At 43.6% G+C, this 23,072-nt stretch overlaps 2 protein-coding genes across 6 annotated transcripts; one reads left to right on the forward strand and one right to left on the reverse strand.

The window, feature by feature from the left end:
• Positions 1-867: 867 nt before the first annotated feature.
• acad9 (acyl-CoA dehydrogenase family, member 9) lies at positions 868-13,350 on the forward strand. The gene is made up of 18 exons (XM_056438409.1): positions 868-1,108; positions 3,331-3,424; positions 3,545-3,646; positions 3,981-4,087; positions 4,735-4,835; positions 5,795-5,873; positions 5,959-6,130; positions 6,207-6,280; positions 6,366-6,441; positions 6,538-6,608; positions 6,703-6,822; positions 6,922-7,050; positions 8,349-8,428; positions 9,130-9,256; positions 9,352-9,429; positions 11,039-11,167; positions 12,650-12,722; positions 12,979-13,350. Exons 1-18 carry the CDS (start codon positions 926-928, stop codon positions 13,077-13,079), a joined length of 1,896 nt encoding a protein of 631 aa, XP_056294384.1. The 5' UTR covers positions 868-925; the 3' UTR covers positions 13,080-13,350.
• On the reverse strand, positions 13,231-22,823 carry cfap92 (cilia and flagella associated protein 92 (putative)). Of its 5 annotated transcripts, none has more exons than XM_056438406.1 (14): positions 20,368-21,998; positions 19,983-20,176; positions 19,605-19,824; positions 19,391-19,504; positions 19,123-19,218; positions 18,717-18,901; positions 17,362-18,164; positions 17,058-17,252; positions 16,254-16,494; positions 16,012-16,176; positions 15,640-15,831; positions 15,329-15,464; positions 14,272-14,419; positions 13,231-13,460 (listed from the first exon to the last, which is right to left on the reverse strand). In XM_056438406.1, the coding sequence occupies exons 1-13, from the start codon at positions 20,594-20,596 to the stop codon at positions 14,277-14,279; spliced, it is 2,913 nt and encodes a 970-aa protein (XP_056294381.1). In that variant the 5' UTR covers positions 20,597-21,998; the 3' UTR covers positions 13,231-13,460; positions 14,272-14,276. The 5 variants fall into 5 exon arrangements, 4 of the variants coding, with proteins under 4 accessions (XP_056294381.1, XP_056294380.1, XP_056294382.1 ...); XM_056438405.1 differs by lacking the exon at positions 13,231-13,460 and adding an exon at positions 22,511-22,823 and having other exon boundaries at positions 14,058-14,419; positions 20,368-20,610; XR_008834505.1 differs by lacking the exon at positions 13,231-13,460 and adding an exon at positions 14,514-14,591 and having other exon boundaries at positions 14,368-14,419.
• Positions 22,824-23,072: the final 249 nt, after the last annotated feature.

A 23,072-nucleotide genomic window follows, 5' to 3' on the forward strand; every position in this document is an offset into this window, starting at 1 on the left:
GATATATATGTATATATGTACATATATACGTACATATATATACGTTTATATATATATGTATATATATATACGTGTATATATGTGTGTGTATATATATATAAGTGTGTGTGTGTGTATTATCTTTACATTATTGCAATTTCTGAAAGTTGGCTACATTTGTTGTTTCAAAAGCAACTTCAATTTGCGAATCTTCTATGTATTTAATTGTTGCAATTACTGCTTCATAGCTCTTTTGTGCATTGCGCCACCAAGTGGTAGCCTCGCGCCATTGTTATGATGTTGTGCTATGTTCAAGTGTCGTCAAAAATATCACTATAACAAGGCAGGCGTACTGACCGATGACGATCCACGACATTTAGACGAAATTACTGAGGGTGATGTGTCATCATATCTTTGTTTTTAGAAATAGCATTATTGTATTTTACAATTAAAAGCTTACACTTTGGTTATATTTTACTGGCTGGTAAAATGTATGTTTATACTCCATCTATTTAAATACGAGTCAGTATTATCCCATGTTTTTTTCTGATAGTTTAGAGAGGACGTAAAACAAAATCAGCGCTGCGTAAATAAAACATGAAACATGAATATCAACTTTTATCTAAAAGCCGAATGTATGAAAATTCTTTCTATAGGACATTTTTGCATTGCTATTGTATTACAATTTGGCTTGAAAATGTCACTATCAAAAAAATAAAAGAACACGTACAAATATGTCTTCATTTGTGTGTTTAATGTTGCTATAAAAACGCCTGTAGCGTAGAGCATCTTCATAACAACAAACTGAACGGCGCACTTTGCGAGGGTAATGCGTATGACCATGTGCCTACGTCATCAACATGAGACCTAAATTGGGTGAAAGGTTTCCCGGCTGTAGGTGTTTGTAATACACTGGCTGCATGAAGTTGAGGTCTGTGCCTGAAGAATGATGAATGTGAACAGGTTCGTCGTTTTGTCCAAATCCGTTAAAATCGGACAGCGGCTGCTCGCTCGTAATACGAGGCATGTCGGGAAAGAAGTGGTACGTGTTCAGCAGCAAAGGTCCATTAAGACGCATTCAAGGAACCTCGCATATGCCAAGGATTTGTTCCTCGGTCAGGTGAACAAGGTACCGTAACTGAGTCTTTACTTGTCAAATGAATGTCACTATATTTTAGGCGAAGAGTAAGACGGACAAAGCTTGATTCCTGTCTTTCTTTTTATCAGTAACGTGTCGGAGACTGTTTTCCTGTCCATGTGTGTTCACTCGAACCCCAACCGACCTAACAAGTTAGCTAACCCCAGTTATATGTGCAATGTATTGCGACTACCTGCCTACTAGTTGTATTGGTTTATTGAGTGGCTTATAAAGTTATATCATTAGGTCGTAATGGATTTATTTATCACCAGGCTATCTCACAAGTTAACTTAAGTGTCAAAGGTTAAAACAAATAAATTGAAGGTTAACCAATATATTTTTCTTCCGAGGTTGAAACCTGAATAAAATGCTTGAAGCATTTTCTTCACTGGCCAACTCCTGGATGCTAAACCAGTATGATAGTACAGATGTGTCAGGAAAAGACCCTACTTCTCACTTGATGTGTAATTGACCTTAACGTGGAGTATGTTTTGGGGAGGGGCTACCTTGTGATTGACAGGTTGCTACTAGAGATGACTATACATTGACTATATAAGAAGTCGACATAGCCATGATGAGGTCACACATCTGTTTGTGGACTGTTGTTATTGAAGTCTAGAGATTGGCGATGGAGTGGCAGGGTATACAGCTCTGTTAGCAGCAGCAACCAGGTAATCACAGTAAGCCCACCCTAAAGAATACCCTGCTTTATGGTCCATTTGTCTCTGACTGAACCCTCATTTACTAACTGAACATCCTGCTGTATTGAAGAAGACCTGAAACTAGAAATTGAGACCATAAACTAATGTTTACCGAGGGAATGCATCAAGAGAGAAGAAGTCCTTTTCTTATAGATTTCTATTTAACCAGAGGAGTTGATGGCCAGGAGAGAGAATTCAAGTTTTAAGACACGTCAGTGTAGGTTTCATCTGGCACAACTGGAGGTTGCCTCCTGGCTGTATACTATGTCCATACTGACGTCACACCTTCCCACTTTAAATATGTTCCCTTTCGTTCAGTTGAAGACGGCAAAAAAAATCCAAGATAGCGATTGGTGAAAATGACAAATTTAAAGCTTTAATACTGCAGTCCTCAAACGAATGGGAGACGCCATGAAGCCCACGTCTTCGTAGTCTATGCCTTCATCACACCAATTGAGTAACATTAACAATGGCTCAGTTTCATGAAGTGTCCCAGTGATCAGCGGCCACTGCAATACGCCTTCCATAAGTCGAATGCATCCACCATTCACCTGTGCTTTTATTTCTTTATTTTTGGGTGCTTGTGTCTAAATGTCTGCCGTGAAAAAGGTCTATTCTTAATTTAAAAAATGGATTAACTGTTAATTACTGCACAGCACATGAAACAAGTGTTCTTCTATTTTTTTCTTATAGTCATATTTGTGAGGCTTGACGATCTCTCAAAAAGGCAAACTTGACTTTGAAATTAAATATTTTAAACTGAAATATCAGATATCATAAAACCAGATCAGGGCGTCTTGTGGCAAGAACCAAAGTTCGGAGACCATAAACTTGTTCTGCCCTTAATTTATGACTGGTCCACACAAGTACTTTATTACTTCATGTCCTAAGTTTGTAAACCAGTTCACTGAGATAGAAATATAAAATACAACTAACAATATAAAATTCCCATCGTGTGTTTTTTTGCTAATCTGCGTTTAATCGATTCAGTTTGCCTCAGGCGGACTGGTTAATAATACTAAAATAATCTAAGCAAACAGGATTCAGCTAACTATATGTTGGAGGTCTACGGCAGCAACGAGTGTGAACTCTTAATAAAAACCTGTTTTCACTTGGCTATCATGGGTTATTGTGTGTAGACCGTTCTGCACAAATGTCAGTTTTATACAACACAATGACGAGCTGACCTCCGACAGCCAGTAATCTCTTAGCGCTCCTCTCTATTTTATGACCGAAGAGCAGAGCTCTGGAGCATCTTCTCATTTTACGGTCTAGTTAACGCATTCTCCCTGTTTTAAAACTTAATCTCACCTCGTATCAATACATTTAGATTCATATACTCTTGTTCTCAACCTTATCACGATCTAGTTTTAATGTGAGCATTCGATCGGACTCGACATCAGCCGTGGAAAGACTGCATACCAGTCGTGGCATTTGGACCGAACCACTTTGCCTTTTCTCTGTGAGGAGCTGGTGATTTAGTTTCTGAAACGGTGTGCTTGTGTCCCCCAGGCCGAGGTCTTTCCCTACCCAGAGATTGGAAATGAAGAATTGGAGGAGATCAACCAGCTCGTTGCACCCGTGGAAAAATTCTTCAACGAGGAAGGTGAGATAAGAGGGCTGAAATCAAACCGCAAAATACTTGCAACACGCAGCATCCTTTTTTAAATTTATGTATGCATATTGATGCTAGAATTGACAGCGACTGTTTTAATTGTGATTTTAGTCGACTCTGCGTTAATTGACCGAGAAGCCAAAATCCCTCTGGAGACATTGAATGGGCTGAAGGAGCTCGGGCTGTTTGGGATCATGATTCCAGAGGAGTACGGTAAAATCAGCAGCTCTTAAATTCAGACTTAACCTAGTTGGAACTATGTAAAAGTTTTTACTATGTAAAAGTGTTTACTAAGTGGATGTTAGATTATTTTAAATGGGTCGCAGCACAAAAATATGTTCTTGGATTAGTTGTTTCTGAAAATGTGCAGCCACGTAATGGCCAAGTTTTAGGTAATCCATCCACTACAGTTTATACCCAACCCCCAAGTTTAAAAGGCTCCACAACTATTTATCTCACGTGCAAATTAGAAATCGAGTAATAGTCCCACTGTGAACTTTAAGCACAAGTAGTACACGAGTGTACATAAGTGTTGTTTTTGTCCCAGGGGGTCTCGGATTGACCAACACCGTGTATGCACGACTGGCAGAGATCACCTCCCTGGATGTCTCTATTGCTGTAACGCTGGCCGCACATCAGGCCATTGGACTGAAGGTAAAACATGAGATAACGTCACAGGGGTTGGAGATTAAATCGTCACATTTCCATCATGTGCATGTCCGCCATGTGGAGGAACTGGAGGGACTGTTTCATCTCCGGTTGTGCCGAGTGAAGCCGATTCGGAAGTTCCTTATAATGTGCATTCTCTCTCCTCGCCAACAGGGGGCGAAGTCTATGAGAAAATGACTACTTCTCTATTCATTCCCTCAGTCAACGTTGTAAACATGAGTTTATGCTCTCAATCTCTAGTTTCAAGTCTTCAATAGAGCATGATGTTCATTTACTCAATGAGGGTCCATTTAGAGTTAAACAGACCATAAAGCAGGGTATGCTTTTGGGCGGGGCTACTGTGATTGACAGGTCACTACCAGAGCTGTGTACGCCACCTCTACGCCACTCCTCCACATTCCAAAAATGACAACTTCCGTTCATCGGGATGCCAAAAAACCAACGTGGCGACGACCGCATTCCAAGATGGCGACGGCGAACTCTCGACACAGGAGGCTTCATAACATTAGTCCACGAACCAAATGGCTGACGCGTCGATGACTGCGTCCACTTATTGTATGCAGTCGATGGTTTTAGCCTGTGAGATCCTGGTTGGTATCGAGGTTCTTGCTCACGGCTGTCTGGTCTTTCAGGGCATTCTGATCGCGGGAAATGAAGCCCAGAAGCAGAAGTATCTGCCCAGACTGGCCTCCGGGGAACACGTCGCAGCGTTCTGTCTGACTGAGTCTGGAAGGTAACTTCACTGAAAGGTCATTTGTATTTTGCTGACCGTGTCCCTCTGCTGCACAGTTGTAGATGAAGAGCTGTAGAATTGGACTCCAGTGGTGACTCCAGTGATCCAAACGTCAAAACGTATCAAAAGATACACTTAATCATTCTTGAAACCCAGCTGCTTGTACGTTTTTTTGAAAATGTTATTTATTCGATAAGGGACAGTGCGCATTAATAAAAACATTTCTGTAAATGTGCCAGTTCGCCAAGATGCTATTTTTCATCTGTAGTCCTGAAGGAATTTGTATCAAAAAGATACATCCACTGAATACTGACGTGAAGGGGGTGAACATTGTAATATTTTTGCAAACATCTATTATAGATTTAGATTGTGTCATGGCGATCTGATTTTAGTTTGACACGACAGGGTCTGTTTCTATTGGTCAGCGTTAAAAAAAACATTTTAATCTGCTTTGATTGAACGTCGTGAGACGGTTAAACATGTAAAGATCTAAGTAAATGAACACCTCTTGTAGTCACTGTACCCAGCAACGTAATTAGTCCACCTATAAGATTTCCAACACACGGTGACACTGATCACATCTTTACCTTCGCATTGAAAATGCGGAAGGTAATGTTTTGATCGCCGTGTATTTATTTATTTATTTGTATGCGTGTTATTCGCATAACACAAAAAGTATTAAACCGAATCGCATGAAATTCGGTGGGATGATTGGTTATTATCCGGGGACGATTTGATTAGATTTTGGGATCAATCGGGTCAAAGGTCAAGGTCATGAAAAGGTCAAAATCTTCTTTTTACCATAGCACGGTCAATTTGTATCCAATTGGCATGCAACTAATGCCAAAATGTTCATAATTCAATGCCCAATCTTGTGATATGCGAAGGTATGCGCTCTACCGAGTGCCCATTCTAGTTTACTTTTGGTGGGTGAGCTTGACTTGATTGATCATTTTCAGTGGAAGTGATGCCGCCTCCATAAAGACCCGGGCGACCCTCTCGGAAGACGGCAAACATTACCTGATCAGCGGAACCAAGGTGAGGGCGTTGAAGTTTCACCCCGCTCTCTTTTTCACCATTCGTTTTTGCCCTGAACTCTAAAGATCAACTCGTGTGTCACCAGATTTGGATTTCAAACGGTGCTATGGCAGATATCATGACCGTGTTCGCCAGGACGGAGGTGGTCGTAGATGGCGTGAAGAAAGATAAGATCTCTGCGTTTATCGTGGAGAGGGCTTTTGGGGGCGTCACCAGCGGCAAGCCTGAGGACAAAATGGGCTGCCGGGGCTCCAACAGTAAGCCTCTCGGGATTCTGATCGGAGGGGGCGAACACGTGGAGTCATTTCTCATCAAATGATTTCACCTTTTCAGCTTGTGAAGTGTCTTATGACAACGTCCCAGTGCCAGTGGAGAACGTCATCGGGGAAATAGGTGGTGGGTTCAAGGTAAGCCGCGACCTTTTATCCATGTGACGATCTGCTCAGTGTGTGTGTTGGTTTGCTTCCGACCCTTTTGCTTTGTGTCGGCCAGATTGCCATGAACATCCTGAACTCGGGGAGGTTCAGTATGGGCCCCTCTTCAGCTGGAATGATCAAAAAACTGATTGGTAAGAAGAAGAAAAAGAAGGAATCCTGATAAATATCTGTTTGTTTTATGAAGGTAATCTCAGTTCTTTTTTTTTTTTTTTTTTTTTTTTTCATAGAATTGACCGCTGAATACGCCACAACCAGAAAACAGTTCAACAAAAACCTGGGTGAATTCGGAATGATTCAGGTCCAGTCTCCTAGTCTGCTTGTTCCCCACATTATGAATAACCGACTCTTCTACTCGCAGGTGAATAAAGTGCGTCTTTGCCCCGTTTCTGTAGGAAAAGTTTGCGTTGATGGCTCTGAATGTCTTTGTGATGGAGAGCATGGGCTACCTGACGGCGGGGATGATGGACAGACCAGGGCTGCCTGACTGTTCTCTGGAGGCTGCCATGGTGAAGGTTAGACGGCTTTCTCGTTAAAATGTGTTCATGGAAGAAGAAAAAAAAGTCTAAATAAAATGGAATGTCTCATGTTGTGTTTCTCTATCTTGTGTTCAGGTGTTCAGCTCGGAGGGAAGCTGGATTTGTTGCAGTGAAGCGCTGCAGATCCTGGGCGGTCTGGGTTACAGCAAAAACTACCCCTACGAGCGCTACGTCCGAGACTGTCGCATCCTGCCCATCTTTGAGGTATTAAAGTGCTCCTGACATGATCTCGAGAAGAGGACTATCACGAGTGTATCTTTGGTCTTTTTGTTTTTTTTCCTCATCATGATTGTAACCTGTACGCAGCACCAACCTCCAGGTTTACTGGTGGAACCAGACGGGTCACTGCCAGGTTTCCGTCCTCTTAGAATTTACAGAGATTAAATGCTTGTATGGATAAAAAAAAACAGAATAATTTGAATTTAAATTGAACATAATCTTCTTGTAGTCTTGTAGTGGTCATGTTGGGTCTTTCCATACATGCTAATGTGTAAAAACGGTCATTATATACCGTTGTTTGCCTCGCGGTGACCCGTCTGCTACCGGCTGGCCGCCGGAGGCTGCTGCACATTGAAATCATGACGGGTAAAAGAAAGACAGTCACACCACCTCCGATCCTCCATCACAAAGGCACTGCCTGCAATCAGTCATGGCTGCTGGTGATGGAGAAAAGCACGAGGGTTTGAAGCCGCCCTTGAAACGGGGTTATAGTAATCTGCACGAGCAATAAAGTAGAATACAAAATATTCGGTTGAAACATTCCTTCGTAATCAGTTTGACCTGGACAGATGTGATCACTATTAAAAAGGTTTGTTTTCGTTCTGGGCAGTAGTTCCATCTGAGGACACCGTGTTCTCGCTCTCCTATTTCTGTCAGTTCTTTGACTTAAAGAAGGTGAATCAAGTGTTTTTGTCTGTGGGTGAGAATCCACAGTAGTTGGTTTCAGATGATGTTCTGTAAGTGGCCACCAGGTGGCTCCTGACTTCTTGGTTAACCCTTGTGTTGCCTTCGGGTCATTTTGACCCGAATCAATATTACACCCTCCCCCCCCCCCCCCCCGCCTTTGAGTCATTTTGACCCGATTAAATGTTTCACCCTCCTGTTACCTTTATATTTACTAACATATTTTACCCTTTGGGTTCAATTTGACGCCAGCAATTAAAACCTCCAGAAAATTATTAGAATTAATATTGTTTTCCAAGTTTAAGTGTGAGGCACTTTATGTTTGTTTGTTGACTACCGAAAGAACACCGACATTAAACATTGAATGGGGTCAAATTAATCCTAAAGCGGGGGGAGGGTGTAATATTGATTCGGGTCAAAATGACCCGAAGGCAACACAAGGGTTAAGTAATCTTTCTGCAGTTTGAAAAGTGGACCCAGCAGCAGCTCATCAATAAACAGTTGTTCTCTTTGTATTGGGCTGTAAATCAATGATACTCTGTCCACAACACATATTTAATTAGTAGTGAGCCATTTTTAAAGATTCTTTTGTTTTCCAGGGTACCAATGAAATCCTGAGGATGTACATCGCTCTCACTGGAATGCAGTACGCTGGCAAAATCCTCACAGGAAAAATAAAGTAAGAATATGGAAGTTATTCAATTCATTAATTGATATTGTGACATACAACAAGATAATATATATATATATCAGGCATGAAAACGGGTCAGGGGTGAAAAAGGTGAGAAGGATAGGTGCTCAGGGGGGGGGGGGTGCTGGTGACTTCCACGAACATCGATGTTGTATGATAATCTATAGGTCCTCCATTCTGACACCGTCAGTGATCGGGCCCTATAATAATAGTCATGAATATAAATTGTCATTGTATATAATATGGTCATTCATGAACCAACTTCCATTTTTTTGGGCCTGAACAAGTCTTCAAGTCTTGCGTGCTCTGCTTGACATGAGTCTGTTCCTTGAGTCTGGTCCTTGAGTCGGTTCCTTGAGTCGGTTCTGCCTCTACCTGGTTGTCACGATCTTCTATACCATACCTGCCATAAATATCATGATACTGATACAATACCATAAAAACAGTATACCATAAATACGATACTGGTGATGTTCATGCCTGATATATATAGATATATATATATAATAGATACTTTCACTTTACACACAAACGGTTTCCCCCATATGATCTGACAAAGATATGAAATGGTGCAGCTTTAAACCGTATGATTCTCTGATCTTCAAAAGGCTGCGTTGCCGGGATTACATTGTTGATTTTTATTCGCTAAGACGCCGTCCCGTTCTATCTTGTGTCCGCTGTGCCTGCAGGGAGATGAAGAAGGGAAACATCGGCATGACGCTGGGCATGATCGGCAAGAAACTGAGGGACTCGATGGGAAGTACGGTGGACCTCGGCCTGACGGGGAAAGACGGAGTGGTGCATCCCAGCTTGGCGGTAAGGCGTGTTCTCTGAACTCCTCAAGTGGTACGATGTCTGTAAATCTAATCCGGTGCGTTGGTTGACGCTCTGGAGTGTTTTCCCGTTTCCAGGAAAGCACAAAGAAGTTTGAACAGAATGTCTACTTTTTTGGATCGACCGTGGAGGGCCTGCTGTACAGATACGGAAAGGTAAAGTAGCCGTGGGTTTTTCCTGCTGATTCTCGTTTGTGTTGAATGGCGGCAGTTATCAATTTGCATATTCCAAACGGCGTCTCTGGGGTGATGTGTTCGAACGCTTGCTCCAAAGTCTGTTTCCTCCTTCACTGGAAACACAGAAGCTATAAACCTGTTGGAAGCCGCGCAGCTTTTCCAGATCCCTACTTCCTGTATTGCTCCCCTCAGGGCTTTGATCTCACTGCAGTCTCCAGCTGCTGACCAATACGACCTTGGGTATTTAAGTTAAAAGTTCCAGTATGTAGGGATCTATGAGCAAAAATGCAATCTAATATTAATAACTATATTTTTTCACGAGTGTATTATCACCTGAAACTAATAATCGTTGCGTTTCTGTTCGCCTTTTATATCCACATGTGAGGGCGGGTCCTTTTCATGGACCCCTCTGAGGGGAACGATACAGGAAGTGTACCCGGCATGAAGCACCGGCAGAACGGACAAGCCTAAACACTGGCCTTTGAGCCTTTTGGTGCGTTACCTGCAGGCCACCGTAGTTCTCCAACACGCTTGTTACGGGAGGGGGAGCTGGGTTTGTTCAAATGGTTGCAATCTGCAATCCACCACTAGATGGCCCTAAATAGTACACACTGGTCCTTTTTTTAAAAGTAAATAAGCAAAATGATCAACAATACTTTGGTTTCTCCCTTGACTGTTTTCTCTTCTAATGCATAAAACACAAAAGCTGAGCTATTTTGGGGAAAAAGTCAGTTATTGTCTATTCGCAAAAAGAACTTTCCCCGGGACTCATTGCGACCGCAGGGGACCAGGTTCTAGATTAAGTTCCGTGTACATCTCTACTTCACATACTATATGTTGACTTGGCACAACTCCAAAACTCCTCCCACTGAGAGGTCACAAAGGGTTAGACGTGCCAAGAGAAGAGCACCGGTGTCACATATTGGCCCACTGGCGTCTGTTTGGACTTGTGTCAAATCGCCAAGCACAGGAAGTTATTAATCGACTATTTACGGGATAAATCCAAATCGTTTCCCTAAGCTGCGCCGAGCGAGAGCTAAAGCCGGGCTAACGACGCATTTTTATTTCCCCTAAAAAGTCTCCTTCTGTGACACTTTTAGGGAGAGGCCCTCTTGAAGAAGCTTTATAAAGCTGGCACGACTTGGAGTAACACCAGACGGTTCTGATGCAAAGAGCTAAAAAACTACAAAAGGTCTTTGGCAAATATTGCTTAAAGCAACAATTAAATCCATCGCCCCCAAAGCATGCAACAGCTGCACCGGAGAATCTACGAACTACAGATTTCCCCAAAAGATATGAATTAAAAGGCGGAGCCCTGCTCATACACACTCGTACCACCACACACACACACACGACTCCCTTTACCCGTGAATATGATCGTCTCCGTTGGTGAAACTGAACAACGAAGGTCTTCCTCGATGCCACCCAAGTTGAGTTTTGTGAGAAAATATTTTGATTAGCTGACAAAGTACAGAATGCTCCACGGTTATTTCTCCTCAGTGTGCAACAGAGACACGATTAGAAGAAGTAGAAGTGACTTTAATCATCTCTGAGGTTGTGAGTGTCCTGTTTGTTTGTTTGTTTTCAGACCATCGTGGATGAACAGCTCGTCCTGAAGAGGGTCGCAGATGTGCTGATCCACCTCTACGCCATGACAGCCGTCCTGTCCAGAACCAGCCGCTCCATCAGCATCGGGCTTAGGAATCACGACCACGAGGTGTGTGTCCAGCACACGCATCATAACAGTTATAATGCCATTAATCAATATTGTATATATTCCATTGTTTCCCAATGTCTGCCTCTCCTCCTCCTCCTCTCTGCACTGTGGTCAGCCGCCTGCAGTTCAGTGACGGTTTCACCCAATTTCCATCACGTGGTCCCAGACGAGTCAATCGTGGCTTCACAGTTGCACTCAGGAGCTCAGAATTCTTTTTAAAATGTCACCCCCAATGAACCGTTTAAAGGAACCAGATCATCAGAGACGATGTTTTCGATGACGTATCGCAACTTTAAGCTTAGTTTCAGTTGCTTTTTCGGATGGAAGCCTTCGTCACACACGGTGTGTTTAAAGACCCTTGGGGAAAGTTCAAATCCGACGACTATGGCAATGTCGTCATATTTGTGTTTTCTATATAGCGCAACAGTTCGCCACGCACATCCGAACCCGTCCAGCACTGCTGGTTGCAGAGCAGCGGCTTCAGTCCTCCGTCTGTCTCTACGGGACGTGTCCAGGCACAGAACCGAGCGTAGACAACTTGTCTGTTTTGCAAACGCACAACCACAAGTTGCATGTAAAATGGAAGTGTGTGTGTGTGTTCTGCTTTTTTCGTGCAACCCTGTTGTACAGTTACATTAAAGAAACCTTGTATACTACTACCCACATTGTAATAGTCCAAAGTTGCTCTTTAATAAAACGCACGTTGTCATCTAATTAGCTCAGGCTGTTTTCACTGCGGCGAGTTGTCTACTGAACGCAGTTAAAGCGGCACGTCGACATTCTGCCACCTCTAATCTTCAGCTCCTCTGTTCCCGCTTTTGTTGCCACGCCGTTTACGTATGTCTGTTATCTGCGAGAGCTTCGCCTTGTGGATGTGGTCCAGCTGTGTGTTTTTACATAGCTGTTCTGTAGGGGTGTAGCCGCGTGCTGCTCCGCTTTTTCACGGAGAGACGGCAGCACGAGCTTCGCGACGGCCTTCCGCGTTTCAGCTGCAGGCTTCCCAACATGTCGGCCGGCGCGCGGCAGTAGCCCATCTTTTGTGCTTTAAGTAAAACACGCACAGAGACTTCAGAGACCCCGTCGGACTGAATTCCATTCCAAAAATAGTCGTGTTGTTCATGTCTCGTTTTGCCTGAGGATCACCGAGTAATTCAAACCAAGTTCAGAATGATTTCAAAAGCAAAATGTGGCTTCAATCATCCAGTGTGGTTCCACATGATAAAAGCTTCGTTGTTTGGTTTTGGGCCTTTTTTTAAATTTTGTGTAGAAACAAATATCGATCAGATGCTCATCTGTCATATCTGTGTGAGATGAAACCTCCGGGTCACTGGGGGAAATTGGAGCTGCAAACCTTTTGAAATGGTCTCCTTTCCATATCTGATTACTTCCTGACATGTTGCACTTCCTCCTGCGTGTGTTTTCCAGTTGCTCTGCTTTTTAATGTTACTTTTTTTTAATTTTTTTAATGTTTTCTTTTTCTAGGTGCTGCTCGCAAACACATTCTGCAGCGAAGCTTTCTTCAAGAACAATTACTGGTTGACTCAGTTGCAAAAACGTAAGTATAACATGAAACGGTAATTGAGAACAGCCCCTAACTCCCCCTGCCCTCCCTTTTCTTTTTCTCTTTTTTTTTTACTGACTTGCATGTGTTTCAGAACTTCTCCCCCACAACAACCCCCATACCAACAGTCTAAACTTCTTCGCTGCTTTTCATTTTCACGCTGAACCTGTTTTTAAATCCAGATGTATCCAGTGCCGTGATCCAGACCGACACAAATGTTTTAATAAGTTGTCGGTTCTCTTTTTTTCAGACTCTCCCGAGAACAACGACGCCAACATCAAGAAGATCGCCATGGAGGTCCTGGAGAACCGAGCCTACGTCTGCTCTCACCCCCTCGACCGGACGTACTGAGCTCTCCCGTATGACCGCGCTGCGTCTCCTCTCTTCTGATTGGACAATGGGGACCGGTCAAATTCACAGCTCCAGAGATTGGGATTCAATTAGTACTTTGGTTGACATTATTTATACACCCAATTAATAAATTAAGAGATGTATGTTCGTAGATGCTTAACTATTTTTTATTAAAAATTGCTTTAAAGATGACACTTTTGGGGAAATGGCGCGACGAGCTTCGTTCAAAGTGCTTCTATGTTTGATGCTATAATAAAACATCGGCACGGGATACGAGTCGCCGTGCTTATTGGTCGACACGTGGTTGTCTTTGTGGGCTCCAAGGTGCATAGACTGCGTACTTCTGAAAAGGGAAAGCGCTCCTCGTGGGCCGGCTGCTCACTGTGAAGAGCAAACAGAACACGAAACCCGTTCATGGAAGATTCTTCTGGAAAACTCCTAATATGAAGGACCAGCGCGGTTAAATGCTCTAAGGCCCTAAATCTGAAAAATGTTGTTTACATAAACTTGATCAAATTCCTTATGTCATATACGGAATAATCAAGGAATATAAGTGTACACGTAAACCAATTCGACTTGAAAGCTCCCCTTAGCTAACGGAGCTTTTATTCTAAGTTTCAGTTCATTATTTGTGGAGCCGTCCAGCCCACAGCGTGTCGGCGTCAGCAGGTTCTCGGTGAATCGGTTCTAGAAACCCACTGAACACGACCTGCTCGGCACCAGCCGGCCTCAGACTAGCTCGAGAACATCGTGGAGCATTTAGCAAGCCAACGAGACGGATTATCTGCCTCGGGAGTTTGTAGGGACCAAGAAGTGATGGCGTGCCGGAGCCCAATCGCAGGCACATTCACAATGAATTGATTGTGGCCCCTGATAGCGCATCACTCGCAACTGCTATCTGCGGTTTTAATATATTTGCTGCACAAACACACCCAGAAAGTTTTCCAGCCGAGTGCAATTTGCAATTATCCATGCGGCAAAGTATAAACGTTTATGTCCCTGAGACCGAGGAGAGGCAGAGGAATTGCACACGCTTTAAACATGACAGATAGAAACTGTGTTTGGGGCTTACGGACTTGATCGCTGAACAGTCTGGGAGTGACACCCCGTATAAATTAGTTTACCACAAACTCTGAAGACGCTAATAATTTCCCTGTGCCTGCGAGTGCTGATCTCTGTGATGTCACATAACTGGGCTCATCTTTCAGAATCTGCTGTATCCTCTCCTCCCATGGGACACTTGGACCGTGGGAGGGGGGCGTCGCCTGGTGGGTTGGTGCCGCCGCCAGGAAGTTGCTTCTTCAGCTGGCCGCAGCGCTGCTCCTGCTGCAGAGGGTCTCCTGAAGGGTCAACAGCACACCCACTTAACTGGATTAAAATCTCAATAGATGTGGCGCTTGTATCGTCATATTCTGATGAGAGTATTGATTTTACCTTCCTGGATGGCTGGACAATTATTAATATTTTTTTGTTCACTGCTGATATATCACAGAGGTTCCTCCTTGACCAAATCTATCCTCCAGTGTGGTGTGGGAGTGTTACATAAAAAAATAGAAATGATACTGGCTCAAACAGCCGCCATCTGGAGCTTAAATCAAAACATATCAACACTGAGGAAAAGAAAGCTTACAGCCCAGACAGTTAAATCCACTCTTCGATAGTCTGACCGTTGAGCTTAGTGCAATGCTGGATGTCACAAGTGTCTCTGTCTTCCCATGTGTTGTACCATTTTATCATTTTTTAAAAAGCAAAAGTTGTTTAAAAAAAAAAAAAGGGACATTTTAAACCCAACCAGTGCCAGTTTGTGGGTTTTGGGTTGGTCCCCATCGAAATGAAATGGCACATGCACAGTTTGAGTGGTGCGATAACAAAGTACCACGTGTCCCAACCGGGGTGAGATCGTATACCGCAACTGAGACTTCAACAAAAATAATCAATGAAAAATATTGTGTTCGCTTTAATGTATTAAAACAGAAAAAAGGACGCCGCATGATTTCGGTCAACTTTCAAGAACGGATTGGTATCCAGCAATCGCTTCACATCAAACACTAACGTAGCGCCAAGATTAAATATAAAACATTATAATGGACGATATTAAGGTATATCGAGGCAGACTAATGGATACCTGCTGACACTGAATGCCGATAATTACAGCCGATGTCTTCGATAGCATTCGGTCAAACTTTATGTCAAACACTTTTTACAATTAAAAGTGTCTCGTGGTGATTGGTTGATGCAGCACAGCCTACCGGCCAGGTAAGCGGTCACGGGAGGCGGAGGATTGGAGTGGAGCTGAAAGTCCTCGTGACGCCGCTGCCAGCCCCACGTGTCTCTTGGAAGAGTCGGCTTCAGTGTGTTGCCATGTAGGATGTTTTCTCTCCACGGCTGGAAGAGAAGAGCGAGGCGAAGAGCCATGTCCTGTCATAATGCTAATGGCTCATAGAGGAAGAAGGCAGAGTAAATCATACAAATGTTACCCCCGTGCTAAGATTCGTGGGAATGCCAACAAACTGAACATTCCTGTGAACGCGCGCACACACACACACACACACACACACACCTTTCTCAGCTCTTCCACACGGGCCTCATCTGGGTGTCGAGGGTGCACTTTGGACTCATTGATGCGTGGGAACCAGACAGGAGGGGTGGCGGTGGTGGAGCGTGAGCCCTGTTTCTTCCCCCCGTGTCCCGGCTCCACTGTGGCGCTGTGATACCGCTGGCTGGAAGTGAACCTCCGCCCCGCGGCCTGGAGCTATCACCAGAGAAGCACGATACATTTAAAGTTCATCTTTTTGCCAGACACGTCCTGAAAAGTCTCCCTCGGATATTGCGTATTCTATATGTTAGCGGTTGGCTTATTTGGATGTTTAAACGGTGCACCGTATACAGAGTGTGCCTATAAAACACGTTATATTTGATACAGCAGTCAAACCTGGGCCGCGGCTTCGCCGCGCTGCTCCTTGGCGCGCTCACTCGAGTTGAAGGTCCGGATGCCGTCGTCGTGTACCGGCCCGGCCGCGGACCGTTGCAACCCAGACGCGGCGGCCTTCGGCTTCTGCAGCCGCTCACTTTCCCTGTGCGGCTTGTTGACATTATCCTTGGGAATGATGTAACACACGAGTGTCTCTAATTAACATGTTATATTATACTCGGAATGATTCAGGACCCACAGACCTGAACAAAGTCCCTGGGCGGTTGGAGCGGCTGGCTGACCCCAACAAAGAGCCCCGTGCCGCCGCTCGGCGGGTCAGGCGCAGTGGGCGTGTCCACCTCCGTGTTTGCCCCGGTTCTGGGCTTCCACTGCTCGGCATGTGTGCCGCAGTTCTTTCTCAGGCCGAGGATCATGTCGGCGGAGGGGAAGAGGTCGCACTGCACCACCTCTTTCAGTTGCCTCGCTTGACAAAGCTGGCTCAACCTACGGGAGAAAGAAATACAAGCCTTTCTCAGATTTTGAAAAGGGGGACACCATGAAAAAAGTACCTTTGCACAAATGCTTTTGGTCTTAAAGAGTCATGCACAAAAACGAAGCGCTGAATACTGGTACCGTATATATATCAAGACAGACAACATGAGAAAAATGCTGTTTCTTTTTAAACCCGAGCATAAAAACATGTTCTTGAATAAACCTAAAATAAATACAAGTATGACGCTGGAAATGAGCATGATTTGTCCCCTTAAATAAATAGTTATCATAATGAAGTCTAGTGTGCCATCTATTGCGCATTTTAACCAAAAATACTCATTGCCATTCATGTAGAGTCAACTTGCAACAGATTATCGCACGAGTTTAAAGGATTCTACCAGTGTTTTTACTGCTTAACTAAACATTATACTTTAGTTGCATAATTTGCATTGTCATGACTGTGATGAAGACCATTACAGCTCTTCGCTGGTACAGTATTCATGCAGTAAACTGAGTAGAACTGGACCATCCCAGGAATGGTGGTTTAAGACCACGTGCTCTCACTTCATGGGTACCTCAACAAAGCTTGGAAGCAGGGCCGGCGGACCGAGCCTCTAACGTAGACCCGAGGCTGTCTCATGATGGCCTCCAGTGACTCCTTTAAGTGGATCGGTCTGAGGCCCACATCTAATGAGTCGTAGATGCGCCTGAAGAAATCCAGGCCTGAATTGTAGAGGACGATCACCCGCTCCTGCTCACTCCCACTTCGCCTGCGAAGCGGAACACAAGCTCGAGGGTTCTCATTGGAATCTAAACACGGCATCCAAACCGACGGCACAGCTGAAAACTGTTAGGGCGAGAGAGTGTCCGCGGGCTTACTTCATAGGAACGGCCTCCCAAAGCCTCCTCACCGCTCCACGTCTCAGCCCTTCCAGAACAAAGATGTGCTGCGTCTTATCGAGCACGTGGAACCCCGTAACGAAATCCAGATCTCGGCTCTCGGCGCGCTCGAAGTTCATGGTGTAATTCGAGAGGGCCCGCTCCGTGTTTCCCGGCGAGCGCCGATCCAGATGGAAAGCCGATGCGTTGATTCTGAGGATCTCCGACCTCAGCTCGGTCGCCAGGGAGAAGTCGTTGTAGCCGAAGAGGTAGACGATGCGCCCGAACGGACCGGCGCAGCCGTCACCGTTGAGGCGGAGCGGACGAGATATCTCAACCTCGACCTTGAGCTGGGAATTGGCTTTAAAATAATGGCCTGGTGGCATGGGCCGCCTCCTCGTCTTCCTGACCCGCTCCGTGTCAAGGGAAGGGCAACATTCGATTTGCAAGTGCGCCGTGAGGCTTTTCCTCCGAAGCAGCAGCAGCTCAGAGAAGTTCAGCCTCGCGACGCCGTGAGAGTTCACGACCGCCGTCTTCTGTTTGAAGAGGTCGCCGCCGTCCGAGCCTGTGCCGAACGTCGCCGCTGTTTTCGGAGTCCCTTCCAACTTCATGTCTCGGTCGTGAACCTCGATCTCCAGGGGTGGACCGGAGAGGAACTCCCTGAGCTCCTGGGGACTCATCAGGCCAGTCAGGATCACGTGTGCGTCTTTGAAGTCGATCGTGTTGCCGTGCTTGTGGCAGTTTGTTCTGTGCATGTTCAAGTCACCGACCTTGTACTGGCAATATAAAGGGACACATTTTTCCTGGGAGAAAAAACAACAACAATGTAGCCATGTCAAAGCGTGCAAATTAAGATTTTGATTAAATAGGGAATGAGGAGGGACTGTATTCAACACATAGGTACAGTTCAAACCATGCATTCACTGTGGGATTGTTCAATGTATCCTCATAGAACGGTTTGTATGTTTCACAAAAAGTCACTTCTCATTTTTCTACAATAGTCCAGCAATATGTGCAGATTTCCGCGACAGTCTTTTCAAAATAAACTTCACTCTTTCCAGTAAACAACTTAGTTAGGTTGAGGCAACATTACTACTTAGTTAGCTTTAGGAACAGATAGGGGGTTCAAATATGTACAAAAGTGGCGTTACTTAAGTACAGAGGTTATGTGACAGAAATCAAAATGATGTTGACCTGGTGTGGATCAACTGCCCGGTGTTGGTATTTAATGTTTTTATACAGGGTTTTTTTTCCTGTTTCCTGATTATGTAGATTAAATATGAATTGATGTTGTGGTCTATCTACGAATGAAAGCACATTCAATGTGTATGTCAACAGTGAGATGTAAGTCGCACCTGTAGGACGTGGAAAGGGACCGGCGATGAAGGCATTGAGGTGGCGGACTTAATGGTGATGACCAGTGGATTGAGTTCAGCCTTCAGTTGGTCAGATATTAGCGGTCTGTCCAGAGAGATGTTGCACATGACCTCAAATACACCAGATGAAAAGACTGGGAAGCGCTGAGTCAATGAGGTCTCACCTGGCAGCCACAAAGAAATATAAGAATACAACTTTTCTGTTTTGCCATGAAACATGCCGTTTGAAAATGTAACACTTTGGTCCAGACTTAAATTTGCCAACAAACATGGATCGATCTCGCCACAGGCCGGGTCATAACCAGGAGACAAATGCAACTGATGACAAGTGGTTGCAGGGGGACATTTCTTTTGAAAACCCTGTTTTAGCTATTAAGCTGCTCACCTGCCAAGAAACTAATGGGACTGATTTCCGCTGAGACGGTGCCATTTCGTTTGACATCCTCAAGGTTGAAACCATCAATTGTGGGTTTTCGAAATTCTGTTTTGGAAGAAGATTCAAGTCTATAAACAGTGTTGTGAAAAATATAGCTCTCACTAAAGTATATTGGCTTGACATTGAGAAAAGATATATGACACCAGTGTGCATACATAAGCCGTAGCATCATTTAGCATTGATTCCATTATCAATAAGGCAAAGGTTGTCGATGTACCTGTTTCTGAGCCCATCTTTGATTTGGAATTAAACAGTGTATCGCCGCTGTTCTTTCCAGATGTGTTGGACTCGTATAACGATCTCAGTTTGTTTACCATCGTCTTGATATCACCTTTGAGTAAAGTTTCATTATATAATTTCCGTATAAAACACGGTATAGGCAATATATATATGTAATGTTTGGGGAGTTTTTAGGACAAGTTGATGCTCACCACACGTGTCCGTTGCATCTTCAGGCTGAACCTGTGTCGGTCTGAAGGGTTTCATTCTTTCACAGCGGGCCTGGCCGGACATATTGCCCCCACCGTTCCATATCTGGAGCGTGATCTTATGAGTAAGTAAACTCATCAGCAGCTCCCTGTCGACTCTGATCTTGAAATCTTGGGTCCAACCAACCCATGTCTGATCTCCTTCGCTCCACGTTCTAAGAATCTGTTACACATATTATGAGAGGCACTTACTATTAAAAATGTTATTAACCGGCAGGATGTTTTCAAAGGGTTTGTTGGCAGAAGTATTCAACTCTGATGGATCATTTTATTGTTGCTCGTGAATTGTTCATACATGTGACACACACAGGTCATGGTTACCTTGAACTCATCTTCTTTGTACATTTTTGCTACTGGCCCGAAAACCACTATATCCACTTTGAATGTCTCCAGATCACCTGGCAACAACTTGTATTGCACATGAAAGCAGCTCTGAGCTTTATAGACCTTCCCCAATACGGTAGACACATCCAAGTTGGTCTTTCCAAGAGCGTCAGGGGCATCAGAGTCTTCCTCTGAAAAGGGGACAAGTGTGTATAAATGAGATCAAGGATGGAATGTATCTGTGATCTGTTTCTTACATTATAGTATCTATTTCAGCACATTGAGATTCCCACACTTAACTCATATTACCGACCTTGAGTACTTTTCAATATCCCTGTGGAGCTTATGTCAATGGTTCATATATTTTGGACGACAAACGTACCTCTTGGGAAAGCTAGGGCAATGTAAACTGTCCACATGACGTAGTTGTCGCTGTCATCTGTGCATGTCGAGATATCCTCAGTTGAACCCGACCTATTTTCCAAATTACGCTCCACGGACAACAAATCAGTGTCGAGGACGGTGACGTCTTCCTTTCCTTCATCGGTAACTTCTCCAGCATCACAGTCCGATGGTGGATTACAAAGACCCGTCTCTGACATGTTGGCCATGTGGTCTTATTTCACTGTAACATTTTCCATGGAAGACATAACATTGAAGGTTAGAAATAATTGGCACAAGACAGTTATTCATCACTCTCACCTTCCAAAAAATGTGTGTAACATAGCTACAATGAAACAACAATGTCTTAAAAAACTTAATTAATTCTTAGTTTACCCCTGAAATGTCCAGTCATTTGCAAAGCCATTAATTAACTATTATATTTTAATATTCCCTTTTCCCCTATCCATTTATACATTAAATTGCCATATGTGTGTCAATAATTATCAACTTTAGTTGTTAATGTTGGGATTGGTTTCGTAGGAGGTCTGGAATATTTTCTGGTGGAAATTATTATTTTTAATAGATTCTATTTCAGTACTCAGGTAGAAATGCTTTTACCCTGTGAAGTGGATACAAAATACTTACGTTTGACCAAAAAAAAGTATTACGCCTCAGTTGTGGGATACAGGTGCCCTAAAAAATAGCCTCGGACATCATTGTTACATTAAAATACCTTCATTATCCTACTATCAGTGGGTCAATTGGTGGAATGTTCATGGAATAATCAATACATTAATTGTAAGCTCGAATTTAGACTTTGCAGTTTTTATTTAAAACTAACATTAGCTAGCTACGGTATATAACCGAGGGTGGAAGTAATGAATTATACTTGTCTTACTGTAACAAATTCAGTTTGGGACTTTTTTTTAGGAGCCGATTTTGGCTGAGTACTTAAGTATTCATCAGTTATTTAACTACTAGCCTACAGCTATTTATCACCAGTAGTTATAAGTGTATCAGTTAACAATAGGAATTTATATAAATTAATAATGAAATAATTGAATTATTTATTTCGCAATTTCGACGTAACAGAGATAAAGAAAACAAATCTTGGCCATTTAGAGCTTTCGTAGAAACCGCTGTGGGTGAAGAAGCTGCAGCTGCAGGAAGCTGGACCTCCACGAACAATAGAAATAAGGGCCAGGTATTTGGTGTGGTCATAATTAGCATTAATGTACCTCGACATGGTTAAACGCAGGCATGCTTAGTGACACACCCACGATGCACTTGACCTGTACAGCATCCTTCTCTGGATCCGGCTAAAATGCCAAACGATAACATGCGGATCCTCCGGCTGTAGCTTCAGTATTCACTGAGGACACGTTACCTTCGGTGAGGTGTGGGAGGACTTGAATGTATTCTGTACACATCGCATCTATTGTACTTCTGTCCATCCAGTTTGTCCTGTTCTGAGTTGAGGTCCCAGGACAGAGGGTGACGGATGTGTACAGATTGTAAAGCCTTCTCAGGTTAATTTTTTATTTGTGATTTTGGGCTAAACAAAATATATGTAATTGAATTGAGAACAACAGCACACTGCTGAACTCTCCAAACGTCACAACAACTACCACGTAGTTGCATTGAAAGTGTGCACACTACTGACATATGCCTATTATCATATACCCCCCCCCCCCCCACATACACACACACACACACACACACACACACACCACCACTACCAACACCACCTTTGTGTAAAGCAGTAACATTCACATTTACTCAGAGTATAAAGCTATCTACTTTCTACGTTTAGCGTTACTTAAGCACATTTTTACAAAACTAGCTAGTGTACTTCAACTTGAATGCATTTGTTTAACAGTAATTTTTAAGAGCAACTTGTCCACCTCAGGTAATTAAAGTTATTGGTCAACGTTAGTGAGCTTAACTTTCTCTGCCCCTGTGATGTGTTTCTCTGTCAACAAAATAAGTAGCTAGCTAGCTAGCTTTTTCTGTCAAGATAGGGCTGACTAAATAATAATAATAATTACTGCATTTCTCTGTCAGCTATGTGTTTCAACGTTTATATTAATATTAAAACATTAAGACAGCACATGTTACCGTTGTTTCTCGTGTATGCTCACCTCGGCTGCTCTCTGTCCAGATACCAAGACTCTAACGTAAAGTAGTCTTGAGGACGTCCACGTGACACACAGGACTTCACCTTGCCTACGTCACGTCAGTTCATCAACCAGCACGTCTTGAAACTTCATCATGTCCGTCAGTTTCCGTAGCTGCTAACTCATTTAAGTAGCTTATGTTAAACGAAATGAATCTTCATGTTCATGTTATCTTCCGTTGTGAAGCGCTGAGCTGTCACACAAATCCGTTGCCATGAAAACCACTGTCGTGAAGAAAGGGTGCGTGTCGCTTGCCCTCACGTGAGGCTTTGAGCAATTGGACACTCCATTGAGCAATTTGACGGCAATAAAGGAACATTGTCAAAGCAAAAATAAGGCTGTTACTACTACAGACAGAAAAATAAAGACTAACAATTCTAGCAACAATTAATATACACTTTTTGGTTAATAATTAACTCTAAAAGGGAATATTCCTAACAAGTTGTGTTGTGCATACTGTGATATTCTGAAAAATATCAGGTTCAAACTGCACCATCTTTTCATTAAATACATTTGAGAAGTTGAA

The sequence above is a fragment of the Pseudoliparis swirei genome, chromosome 18 (genome assembly GCF_029220125.1).
Source record: "Pseudoliparis swirei isolate HS2019 ecotype Mariana Trench chromosome 18, NWPU_hadal_v1, whole genome shotgun sequence".
NCBI lineage: Eukaryota > Metazoa > Chordata > Actinopteri > Perciformes > Liparidae > Pseudoliparis > Pseudoliparis swirei.